Genomic DNA, 13,590 nt, shown 5'->3' with positions numbered 1-13,590 from the left:
CAGAAGCAATGCAATATGTGGTTCCAAGTCCAAGCTTCTGCATGCCTGCACATTCGTTTGTTCTCTCCGTGCTGGGTGCACGTACGTACGCGCAACTTGGAGTTACACACACATATATATATGCTCCATAAATAGTGATGGAAGTGTCAATGTCACATGCATACAGTACTATTATTACGACGGCTAGAATCATTTATATACAATACGAACCTAGCTATCTTTTATTCTCGTTGACCAGCCACCCTGAAGAAAAATCATATGATCCACTGCTGAACTGGAATATACCTTCTTACTTTGAGGTGATCATAATCTTTTTGTTTGTTTCGTGAATTGACAACAAAGTGTTGTTATAATATGTGCTCCGATTGAAGATGCTTTAGCTTCCAAAAAAAGGTGTATTTAATTTACGTTGCATATATATACTTATTAGCTCAGCAAACATCTCGCTCATAATTAAAACCACAGGCATAATTTGTTTTTTTTTTTTTTGTTTTGTGTTGAGGAAACCACAGGCTTAGTTTGTACTCCGTATATAAAGAAAGAAAGAAAGAAAGAAAGAAAGAAAGAAAGAAAGCAACGAAGAAAGAAAGAAAGAAAGAAATAGCTGGGGGGCCCGAGGCAGAGCGTGTTGGGCTGGACCATTGTTAAAATCTTGACAGGCCCTGCTGGCCGTAATCACGGCTACGAATAGAAATGGGCCGGACCATCCGGTCATGTTTGGACAAACTGAGGCCTTTGGATTGAAGGAGAAACGCAGGAAAAAACTTTCAGTAGGATTCGAGATCCCGCTACCGTTCACTCCTTTGGATCGCAGGAAACGGCCGTAGGAGAAACTAAGGAAATCTTCCTGTACTGGCCATTGTAACATCCCAGATGTGATGTTAAAATGCCATTAAAAGCTTGACCACGAGCATCATTAAGCATAATCACCAAGTATTATGTCAATCATGCATTTCAAGTTTCATTTATGGCATACATGGTGTTTCATATGTTGCATATATAGTGTTTCTTTTGTTACATGAAATGTTATCTTTGTTATCAATTAAGGAACAAAAGATAACATTTTAAATAAACTTTGTAGTATTAAGTATGTGTTTTCATTTGGAATGAAAGATTGATGATGTTTTTGAATCAAGCATGTTAGATTTGAGCTTCAAGAATTGAATTTGAATGTTGTTTCCCTCAGTTAGCATTTTTGGCAAGTCCTGAAAAAGCAATTAAGTTAAATTTTTGGGGATTTATTAAATCAATTTTCATGAATAAAACTTGTCCAAATTTTGTTCTATTGCTTGGTATGGTGTTTGAGCTTTGGTATTGAGCAATTGGTTGATTTGTTTGATCACTGTTTAAACACTAATTAATTAGTTAAAGTTACTAATCAAAAATCAGTTTTACAAAACCCAAACTGAATTCCAGTTTTCAGTTTGAATGTGCTTGTGCTCTATCCTCTTGATCTCTCTCTCTGTCGACTTTTTGACATTAGTCATTAAATAAAAGTTGGATATCTCATGAAGATGAACAGCTTTTGTTTTTGGAGATGATCAAGTTTTTGCACGAAATCCAGAGAAAATGAGGGAGGAAGTTGAGCTATCAGTGATGAACAGTAACGCCGGGAAGAGCTGTCTGCCTGCTTCACCGCTGTGCGCTGTCCATCGCGCCTTCGCGACGTTTCTCCGCGCGTGGCCACATCTCCGTCTGCGTCATCGCTCGAGCAGGAGTTGGAGAAGCCCAGAAGCATCCTCCGCGCCCTCCGCCCGACGCGTGCCCTGGCCGCCGCTCGTTTGCTGGACGTGGACGCCGAGCCGAGCGGCCTCCCTTCCCTCGGCCTCTCTTTCTCTCCCTTTGCCGCTGCCTATGTCTCGCCTCCGGCCTTTTTCTCGAGCCCACAGCCACCTCCACCCTGCCATGCCATGCCTCTCCTTTCCTCACCCTAGCTCTCCCTCGCTCTGTGCTGTTGCTGCTGCGCGCGGCCGCGGCCACCATGGCCGCCGGCACAGCAGCGCCTGTCGTCCCAGCTCCTGTTTGCCTCCAATCCAGCCGAGCATCCCCTCGCCATCCCACGCCTCTTGCGCGCGCTAGCCCGGAGGAACCCAGCCAGAGATGATCCGCCGCCGCGGACGGCCGTGCGAGTGCCGCCACCGGCCGCCGTACGTGGCCAGGCGGCCACGGGTCGCTGTGAGCCACGGCTGGCCTCCATGCAGGCGCGTCCAGTCACTCCAACGCTTCGGTCAGCCCGCCCTCACAGCCACCGGCCGCGCCCCGGCTGGATTGCGGCCATCGCCGGTTGCTCTGCTCTGTCCCTGCGTGCTCTGCTCGTGAAGAAGAAGAGAGGGGGAAAAGGAAATAGAAACTCTTTCTTGGTTCTAGATGCTTACTAGCCAGAGACAAAGTTTTTCAGATCGAGGCTTGGTTAATTTGTTAAAGATGCAGGGTTCCTAGTGAAAATGTGTTTTCCTTTTTCATGTTAATCTCTTTTAGAAAATGCTATTATATGCTGATTCTTGCTTAATTCATAACTAATTCTAGAAGTATGCTAAAATTATTAATTTTGTTCTGTAGTCTTACTATGATATGCTCTATCCACGAAAAATATTAGTTGGTCATAATCAGTAGTTTTGTTATGCTTAAAAATTCCTTCTTTTAATAGAAAAATGCTCCTTGTGTAATTTTTGTAGACAAAAATATTAATTCTGTGATGCTGAAACTTTTTTGTGTAAGTTTATAATGTTCATACCTGTCCTCATAAAAACTTTGGTACTGTTTTGATAATTCTAACTTGGTTAATTAATTTAAGTATGTTTAAATGCCTTTTATTTATTTAATAATATCAAAATGATTTATATAAATTCTTGAATGATTTTGGTGTGTTTTGAGCATTGTGTGAAGACTTTGGAACATCTCAACCCAATTGTTTCTTGGTATCTTAATTATTTCCTTAATATGTTTATAATCAACTTGCTTTTATAATAATTAAAATGACTTAATTAGGTAATTAGTTTTATAAGTTCTTTATCATGATTATGAGTTAGGAAAGATGCTAATCACTTGTTGGTCCCTGTTAGTGTAATTACTTCCATGATAGACGACTAATTAGCTTAATAGTTAATTAACTTATACGCATTTACAATAATAGCCCTCCTCCTTTCGTGAAGGAAAGTTGTACTCAACTTAATTAATTTTGTTTAAAATTCTGTTAATGCACTTGAATGTCTTTCATCATGCATCATGGCATGTATTCTATCATGTTAAACAAATCATCATTTATTACTTGTAGTGCATACGAGAGTGAGAAGATTCGTGTCGATCAAGTTTCGGAGAAGGTCTATCTGCCAATGGTGTTGGAGCCAAGTCTAACTCGTGTGATCCTCTGTGGAACTAACCTTCTTTGCAACGCAGGTAAGCCCCAGAGCATAAATCTTTCTCTTAGTATTTACAAATCTTTATTATACCTTAAGTCTTTTGAGATGTGCATTAAGTAATTAGGAGTTGGTTGAATACTGTTGCTGCATGATTACCTTGATATTTAGGTATCCCTAGTGTTACCTTACTAGTATGTGTAGGCCGATATATCTTATGCTTAAACTTCGAGCCGAATGATGGTTTCATCACTCGCATGAAATAGGTTTTACCTTGATCTTCTCAACTCTAGTTATGGGTTGTGAACTACCTTGGTTATGATAATATTAAATTGAGACTGGGTGGGTAGCTTGCATCGAGAATGGAGCCTCATTGTAGTGCTCCGTCTGTGTCGATTGAGGATTGTTCGTTATTGGCCTGTGTGTGGTCGATATCTTATAGTAATGGCCACATACTCCGGTAAGCCTAATACCTCGGTTATTCTATTATGGGAAAGGACAACCGCGCACTGGGAGTGGAGAGATGGTGAGAGTAGCGTGTACCCATCCAGTGAAAACCGCTGGGTCGACACAGGTAGGTGGAGTACTGTATTCTCGGGTGGCGAGAATTCGTTCATGTTTTGTAGGATCCGAGTGAGGGTTGATATATGTAGGTCTAGGACCTGCATATGTCATATGGTAAGGAAACCCTAGCTGGACCAAATCGATTCGAATCGTCATGCTCCTCGGTTATGGAGACATGATCCTCTGACCAGACATCGTAGTTAATCAATTGAACACGGTACTTATGGATATGAGATGAAATGAGATGAGATGAGTAATGAAGTGATTGAACTAGATCAGGTGTAAACTGGAAACTATTGATAACTTAACATGAAGCTAAAACATTGAAAGTAAGGATCCACGCATAGTAAACTTTTCTGCAAAAGTTATTCTTGGTTCAAACTTTACTTTAAACCTGCATACCCTTTGCGTCTTTTATTTTAGTCGGGTAAGACTTATTGAGTACCCTCAAGTACTTAGGGTTTGTTAACCTCTGTTGCAGGTTCTGACTTATATTGATAATCAAGGTTATGTTATTGGGCTCGACATGATCTGGTCGTCTCTTCTATCTTAGGTGCTTCTGTAGTGCTACTCACCTTTCGAAACTTAAGTTTTTACATCAATATGTTTTGTAATCTAATACAGTAAGTCTTCCGCACTCCAATGTAAGTTATTTTTGTACCAAATGTTATAATGTTGTGGTAACGAGTTGGAAAATATGGATAATTTTGGGTTCCCGGAGGACATCCGACAAACTATTGGAGTTATCTGACTCTCATGTGCAGCAGTCAGAGGTCTTTAGAACAATGACGTATGTATATGGGCTATATAATTTAGGTGGTTCTGTCACAGCCATTCGAGACGAAAAATGGAGGAAAACTAACATCCACGCTGACCTCTTTTTCTCCATTCTTTCTCGCTGGATCAAGCACGTCGCTCGAGTGAGCTCATCGCAGTTCCTCAAGCATGCCATAGACGAAGCCAAAAGAAACTGCAAACAGAGCTTGTCGCGTTGGTCCAGCCGCCTGCCGCCGCTGTAACTCATCATCGTCGCCCGCCCGCCCGCCCGCCCACCCAGTGGCAACCAGTGCAAGGTCGAGGTCGTCGCCGCCCGCCCGCTAGCCGTGCCAGAGCTTGAGCGCCTCGTCACCCGGGGCCAGGGATGCCGCACCGTGCTTGCCGCTCGAGCTGCTTGCCGCACGGTAGCTCAAGCGCTTCATGCCGCGTCCGTCAGCTTGCGGCGCCAGCGGGTTCGCTCGATCGTTTCTGTAGCTTATAAGCTGGCTGACGCTGTTTTGTAGTGAGAGAAAAACACTATATTATAACTAAGGGTTCCCACGAGGTTGCTGCCTCGCGCGGTCACGTGCACGTCGTGCCTGCTGCTAGCCATGGACGCTGAGAGACAGGGCTTCAGTGAAACGAGAGGATGAAAATGACGGGGAAGCGGATAAGATCGAGCTTGTATAGTGGCATCGCACAGCTAGCTCAGGCTATGGTCATGAAGTACAGTGATTCTCTAGTGGCCCACTTGTAAGTGGCTTCTTTCTAACTACTTTTGCATTTCTTTCTAACGATGACATTACCAAACAAATATATAGGTGGCTAATATGATAGGAGTAGGTGATTTAAGTTTCCTAAGTTTTTCTTTCCTACGAACTTCATGTGTCCATCCAAACAACTACCACTCAAAAGTTTACTATGGTTTTTAATCCTCCGTTTCTCACCTACAATCCTATTCTATTCCTACATCTATCATGTTCCTACCTTTTCTCAATCCTGCATTTCAAAGGAGCCCTGAGCAAATAACGTGCTCACCAAAATGTAATATTTTATTTTTGTATAGTAGTATCCTCTCCTTTTTTTTGAGATAAATTCAGATATTATACTAGTGCTTTTATAACCATGCCTGTTGGCCGTAATCATGGCTACAATCGAATGGAAGTATTTATCTTTTAGGTCTTGTTTGGATATATATGTATTCACCTTAATTCATATGTGTTGGAGTGAAATGGAATGACTACGTTAATTGAGATAAATACATGTGCATCCAAAGGCTTTACAGTATCACAAACTATCTATTCAAGTATAGAGACTCTAGAATGGGGTAAGAATTCTGCATTTGCTATATGTAACATTTTTGTAAAGTTAGTGTTGCAAAACATATACTGTATATATATTTTTTTTCTTATAACTGAAAATCTGTTTAATTCTGCATCGCCCACCAGTGTCTTTTTCTACATCAGTTGCCATTGTTTCCCCAATAGGTCTGGCCGACCCGCGCGCCGTCGGCCGCAGTGTCGTCCACCTCCGCCCCTTCAACCGCGTCCGCCGCCTTGGCCGGCTCCTCATCGACCACCTCGCCAGCTCCCGGCGCCGGCATCCATCCCGTGGCCTCCCTCCCTTTCCCCTTGGGGTTGAGCAGCGACGCCCACATTGCGAGCTGCTCCTGCCTGGTGGTCGTCGTCGACCCGTCACCCTCGTACGACGGCCGCTGCTGGCGCCGCTCCCGCTCCCGCTCCCGCACGACCTCCTCCCCCTCGCTGCCCTCCACGGCGCCTGCGCCGCCCGCCAGGCCGCCGGCCCCGACCCACGGCACCGGCCTGTGTGCCCAGTACGCCGCCGCCGCCGGCAGGTGGTGGTGCACGCCCGCGAACGGCAGCCACTTCCCGGCCCTGGCGGCCGCCGCCGCCGCCGCGCGCCGCTGATGATTTTGGTGCCCAGCCGGCGCCAGCGCTAGCGCCGACGTCGCCGTCCCGGACGATGCCGCGGCCTGCCACCCCATCGGCCGCGCTGCGGAGGCGCCGTGGAGCACGGCGAGGAGGTGGAACGCCGTCGCGATGGCGATTGCGTTGAAGGCGCGAGGCATGTTTGGTGCAAATCGCAGTGGTGGAGCGGAGCACTGACCAAATGATGGAGCTTTATAAGCGATTTTATACCTGATGGTTGGATCCAAATGGTGAAAGCTTGGGAACAAGTGAAACAGGCCGTGCACCTGCCAAGGTAGGAGGAGGTGGTGGAAATGCAGGTGTTACTTGCGTCCCAGCTACTGCCGTCTTACCCATACCGGCGTTGACTGCCTGCCGTGCATGCTGCCGGAGAGGAACGTGGTTAGGTTGGTCATGTAAAGCGTCCATTTTGTGATTTTTTTTAATCTGTTGCTGTGTTCATTGCAAATTATAAGTCACTTAAATTTTTGTACTAAGTCAAACAAATTTCCTCTAACCAAGCTAAAAATGCACTGGCATCAAAAACCACTTCACTTTAAACCATGCTTATAGAAATACACAAATATCAAAACACCATTCTAGAGCCCGGCCCTGTTCGGCTTGCTGAATCTTGGCTGAAACTGGCTGAAAAACACTGTTCCGACTGAATCGTTGTGAGAGAAAAACACTGTTCCGACTGAAAAAACAAGCCGAACAAGTTTCTGGGTAAACCGAACGGGGCCAAAGACATGTTTTACACAACTTCCCGTGGCTCCGGCTTCTCTGCACCAATAATTATAGCAGCACTGTTCATAAGAGCCTTTTGTTTCTCTCCCAACAACATGAACGTAGAGCGAACGGGTCTCTAATTGAGTTGGTTAGATGGCTCTAGTAGCACCACTCAGGTCCTGATTTGACTATCTGTGAAAGCGAATTTCAGGCTATGATTAATTATATTCTTTCCAAACAACATGAACGTGGAGCCTTTAGAACCCACCATTTGTGGTTCCTTCGACTTTGGCTTATCCAGTACTGTAAAGAGGAGCCACACCACCAGTTTACACCTATATATCTACACCAGAAGGTTCCACTACAATAAATGTAACCTTCTACAGTGAATATACAACAGAGCAATTTATTATTAAATCATTCGGTTTGACAAATTTTGTAGGAACTAGTTTAGGTTAATGACGAAAATATATCATGCACCAATGATGTCAACCCAAAATCATCATAACCCACTTCATTGTGATATTTATCATGACTTTACGTATTTATCCATCATAATTGTATCATCCAAAATATACACTCCCTCAGTCCACAAAAAAATGTAGTTCTGCTTTTCGAGGAGTCGACTTTAAACTTTGGCTAAATTTACGTAAAAAAGTACTAACATTCACAATACAAAATACATACCATTAGATTAGTTATAGAATACATTTTCATAATAAATTTATTTGGAGACATGAATGCTAACATTATTTAATATAAATTATGTCAAAGTTGAGCTAGTTTGACCGGCACGGATTCCATAATTTGCATTCTTTTATGGTCGGAGGGAGTACTTCGGTATTGTGACATGTGTCCTAATGTATTTTCATTATTTCTATCTCCATACGTGCTCTAACACTACTAGAGTAATAGATTATCATTTTTTATAATTTTCTCACTATATTTTATGTATTCATGTGTCACATCTCAAAATATTTAATTTTTATGTGAATAGATGACATAAATAAAATATTGTATTTTCTTAAGTATTTAACAATTTTGTTCAAAATTTGGTTAAAGAAATGAATTTTATTTGATAAAATGTTATTCTATAGTTTAGATGTAACGACACAAAAAAAATCAAGTCATTATTTATATAAATGGTATAAAGACCTTTTTTTTCCTTCTCGTGTTGATGCATACAAGCTTCTATGAGCATGTAATAAAAAGTTCCAAAACCCAAACTGTTTATAAATAAGTCCCTAAATCTCACATCCAAGTTTCTTGGGCATCAATATATTTTTAGTAATTTTTCTAGAATTTGTAGATTAAGATTGTATATAGTTTGACTAATTTTGAACTCCCTAAAAGTTAATTTTTTTTAACTCATCGTAGCCATTGGGCCGAATCTTCTCACCTTGCCTTCGTAGGTCTAATGGGCTGCAAGCCGCCCCCTCTCCCTCTCTATTTCGCCTGCGAAAATAGCCATTAACGCAAACCATTTGAACGAGGAAAATCTCTTTTGACCGCCTGCAAAAGAACTGTGTAGTGGTGATTTATCCAATTTATTTTTCCAACGAACCTTCCCAAAATTGTATCTCATCCATTCAAATTTTGATTGACCTGATTCTTCTTTGTAAATTCAGATAAAATTGTTGTGCCGGGTAGCATACTTAAATATATTATTAGAGACCTAAATCGGACTAGGTGGGAATTTTACGGATCACCTACGTACTGTAATTATGAGCTGCATGTCGATTTGTCATGGACCAGGATTAAGATTAAGAAACTTAATTATATATAAGGTTTAGAGATCTAGATAGTTCACTTTCATAGTTTGAGACCTAAACAAAATGATGTACTAGTAATTATTAGTAGTTTAAAGACCAACTTTCTAATTGTTAATCTGATAGAATAGAACCCACACACGAGACGCCGGCTAGGATCTGAGGAGGGGCGGGCAAACCTTGGCCTGCGCGAACGTTTCACAAATCAGAATTGCATCCCTTATTAAAAAAGAAAAAAATCACAACTGCATCTGCTCACCGCCAGTCGGTGTCCGGCATGGCAGCATCATCGCCTGTCCACTGTTCCCTGACTAGCACGGCACCTTTTGCATCGGCAACATTGTGTCCCGTTGGTCCTTGAGGTTGAGGTTGAGGCTGAGGTGGAGATACGTCTAGCATAACAGGTGAACAATGCCGCATCGCCGAGTAGAAAGTTCATCGGCCGTGTCAAAGAAGTCCTGAAAAGTAGTCGAAGACTAAGGAGTCAACAGATTGGACTTTCGAACAAAGGGCCGGCCGGAAGCCACATATCCAAAAGCAATAATTGATCAGATGCAGTTTATTGCTATTGGAATTGAAAACACGCCAACAAAGAAAACGATGCCCATGAACCCGATATATAGCTCTGGTCTCTGGGATTTTCTTCAGTTTCTCCTATAAACTGCTCTTCGTCCAAATAAAAGCGTGTGCACATAACGAACTATTAGACTGCTTCTTAGATCACCAAGCAACTACTCTACCCTTCTGGTCATTTCTCAAAAAGCATCAATATTTCTTTGAGGACTTCAATTAGGAGAGAAGTATTGATCTTCAACATGGTACACGCATATCCTTCTACCGATGTTTCATGGCTTTCCCCTAATTTCTTCCCCTTGCGTGCTTCTTATATCTTTCCAAATTCGGCTGTTCAGTTATCCTATATGGTAGGGATTACTTTGGTGCCCGGACTGTGATTCTATGCAAATAACTCAGACAGAAAAGGGCAAGGCTGGGACAAAATGGTGCTGCTAGTCCATCATATCTCAAAAGGTTCCTCTTAAGAAGCGCCATCCAGAAATCATCTATCCAGCAGACAGCAAAGGTTCCTCTTCCTTCATCTTCATCGTAACCGTAAGTATAAAAAGGTCACCATGCGACATCTTCACACGTCGATAGCCATTCTTTTATTGCTTGGCTTCCTTTTCCACCTCAACGCTGTTGCCGGGCTCTCTACTGTGTCTTCCCCAATCTCTTGGAAAGTTTCAAATATGACAGGCGAAATAGCCATGGACAACGGATCTTTTATCCTTCCTGTTCTTGAACATAGCATCATGTCATATACAACTTATTTTGGCTTCTACAGCATAGATGGTAAATCGTTCATTCTCTCTATTGTGATTGATGGACCCCAAGCTTCAGTGATCTGGTCTGCCAACCCTGACGATGCTGTAAACAGTGGCGCCATCTTAAACTTCACCAGAGAAGGGAGCTTGCTCCTTCAGAATGACGATGGTACCACGGTGTGGTCCACCGCCACAAACAGCAAGTCAGTTGCAGGTATGGTCCTCGACGTGTACGGGAACCTAGTGCTCTTCGATCTGGTTAACACCTCTGTCTGGCAGTCGTTTGACCACCCAACTGATACCTTGGTAATCGGGCAGTCACTTTGCATGGGAATGAACCTCAGTATCAGAACCTCAAACACAAAATGGTCATCTGCCAGGATTTATTTTTCTGCAGAGTGGAATGGGCTGCAGTACTCTTTCAAACCAGCAGCCTTTACAAAGTTGTTTGAATCTGGTACTACACAATCAACTTGTTATGCATTTGCCAATGGTAGCTTTGGGTTTCCAGATAATATATTCTTCCTACCCTCTGCAAGATCATTACAATTCATGACGTTGGAGTCTGATGGGCATTTAAGGCTCTACGAAATGCAAGGAATCGTCCAAGACCCTCTAATGCTACTTGATGTATTAAGCAAAAAAAAAGAAGTTTTGTGATTATCCAATGGCATGCGGGGATTATGGTGTTTGCAGCAAGGGACAATGTTCTACCAAGTGCTGGATGCATACCCTTAAGAAGCCCCCTCCTGCGACCATGTGCAAGGCAACAAGCTAATACTACTCAACAATGTTTCGTACTTCAGTAACAGCATGTTCTTGTCATTTGCCACTTCAACTTCTGAAGATGTGTGCAAACAATCTTGCTTAGTTGATTGCTCTTGCAAAGCAGTTCTTTTCCGAACTAACAGCAATTTCAGTGATTTCCTTCCAAAAATCAACAATCTCAGTGATAGTGGTTACTGCTTGTTGTTATCAGAGCAAATGTTAATTTTGTTTGCAGAGGATTCATCAAATCATTTTTCAGCATTTCTCAAGATAGAAGGCAATCGGTCAGATAAAAGGAGGATCAGTATTGTTGTGGGCTCAATTGCAGGATTTTGTCAAATATCTATCTTAGTTTGTGCAGTGGTATGGAAAAACATAAAGAAAGACGAGGAACCACTCTTTGATGGCATACCCGGGATACCAAAACGTTCTCCTTTGATGAGTTAAAGTTGCTACTAGCCACTTCTCTATAAAGCTTGGCGCTGGTGGCTTTGGGTCTGTATTCAAAGGTAAGATAGGAAAGGAAACTATCGCTGTCAAACGCTTGGAGGGTGTCGAGCAAGGAATGGAAGAGTTCTTAGCAGAGGTCAAAACAATTGCTCGAATCCATCACTTCAATCTCGTAAGGTTGGTGGGCTTCTGTGCTGAAAAATCACATAGGCTTCTTGTGTATGAGTACTTATCCAATGGCTCTCTGGACAAATGGATCTTTCAACAAAGTCCAGTCTTCACTCTTTCTTGGAAAACTAGACGCCATATCATTTTGGCTATTGCTAGGGGTTTATCTTATCTCCATGAGGAATGTGAGGAGAAGATTGCCCATTTGGACATCAAGCCACAGAACATTCTTTTGGATGACAGATTCAATGCAAAGGTCTCAGACTTTGGACTTTCGAAAATGATAAACAGGGACCAGAGCAAAGTCATGACTCGAATGCGAGGAACACGTGGATACCTAGCACCCGAGTGGCTGGGCTAAAAAATCACAGAGAAGGCTGACATTTACAGCTTCGGGATTGTGATGATCGAAATAATTTGTGGCCGAGAAAATTTGGACGAATCACAGCCCGATGAGAGCATCCATTTGATAAGCCAGCTTCAAGAGAAGGCAAGGTCTGGTGAGTTGTCTGATTTGGTGGACAGTAGCAGCAATGACATGAAATTCCATTTGGAGGAGGTCGTGGAAGCGATGAAGGTTGCAATGTGGTGCTTGCAGGTTGATAGCAGCAGAAGGCCTTTGCTGTCAACAGGCCAAGGTGTTCGTTTTGGAATATGATCGGTTCGGCTAACACCGAGATTAATTACAAGCTTAATTAAGAGATAAGTTTTTGGTCCACCCACCTGTCATTTATTTCCAACTAAATAAGAAACTGCCGTGATCGGCGGCAACCCTTAGAATTCCAAGGGTTCGGCCCCCTGACCCATAGCGCGATTATAAATAAGAGAGGCGCCCCTGGCGTCACACTCTCTCTAATCCACGTGATTTTTCACGTAACCGATCGCTTAGGCGCTGGAGGGTTCGGGAAGGTCCGTATCTCGTCCAGGCCAGTGCCGGTGGCTTCCAGAAGGCCGCCGCTACCCGGCACGACGAGTTCATCATCTGCAGAGGGTTCCCAAACCCTCAGCCAGTGATCTACGTTCATCTACACCACCACCGACTACTACATCACTACCGGAGGCGCTGATGGCGACTGTACTATCTACTTAAGTTTTTCCGCAATACATGAGTTGTGGTCATGTGTTAGACTATGTATAAGATCATGTGTACATGTGTTACATGTTTTATGCTAAGATTAGATTCAACAGTTGGAAGGAGTGATGAGCATGGAGACCACACCTGACGGCACTTTTGTCCCTAGTTTTGCATCAAACAAAACCAATGTGGAGGGATCAACTTCTTCCTATGTGCCATCTGAGTCCCTGGTTACCATTGTCTCGGCTGGTTATTTTCATTTTAATGCATATCTTAATGTACATCTCCAGAAATTAAGAACTGGTCATATATGGATATGGCACTACTATCTACATTATTCTCTTTCATACTCATAGTATCAGGTGAGACTTCATGCTTCGCCAAGAGGTCAATGGTTTCGTCAGTATAATGTGTACCCTTGTTGTAATGACCAATCTGTGCTACCGCACGAGCTCTGTTTAGGCAGAGGCATGAAGCTGCACTGCCACACCTAGCACCTAGATGTTTTGTTAGGGTAATTTTACATAGAGATGTTTTGAGCTTGCTATATGTATAAAAGTCGGGCAAATTAGACAAGGATAAAGATGAACTATGATCATATATATTACTCGTGAATGCATGATAATATCATTTATTCTTAGAGCTCTTTTACAATGGTTGGAAAAGTACCTTGGTACCTCTATGCACTTTCATCCTTTTCTATTT

General features: G+C 42.8%; 1 protein-coding gene and 1 pseudogene across 1 annotated transcript; one reads left to right on the top strand and one right to left on the bottom strand.

The window, feature by feature from the left end:
• Nucleotides 1–6,138: 6,138 nt before the first annotated feature.
• LOC136532526 (uncharacterized) lies at nucleotides 6,139–6,878 on the bottom strand. Its single transcript, XM_066525114.1, has one exon. The coding sequence runs from the start codon at nucleotides 6,763–6,765 to the stop codon at nucleotides 6,139–6,141; it is 627 nt and encodes a 208-aa protein (XP_066381211.1). The 5' UTR covers nucleotides 6,766–6,878.
• Nucleotides 6,879–9,557: 2,679 nt separating this feature from the next.
• LOC136532535 (G-type lectin S-receptor-like serine/threonine-protein kinase SD2-5) lies at nucleotides 9,558–13,162 on the top strand (annotated as a pseudogene).
• Nucleotides 13,163–13,590: the final 428 nt, after the last annotated feature.

Source organism: Miscanthus floridulus, unplaced genomic scaffold (genome assembly GCF_019320115.1).
Source record: "Miscanthus floridulus cultivar M001 unplaced genomic scaffold, ASM1932011v1 fs_647_6_7, whole genome shotgun sequence".
Lineage (NCBI taxonomy): Eukaryota > Viridiplantae > Streptophyta > Magnoliopsida > Poales > Poaceae > Miscanthus > Miscanthus floridulus.
This window is presented reverse-complemented; position numbering and strand designations above follow the sequence as displayed.

Bases quoted from the DNA above. Each gene is read 5' to 3' on its own strand.
- LOC136532526 (XM_066525114.1), bottom strand. From the start codon at position 6,765: ATGCCTCGCGCCTTCAACGCAATCGCCATCGCGACGGCGTTCCACCTC.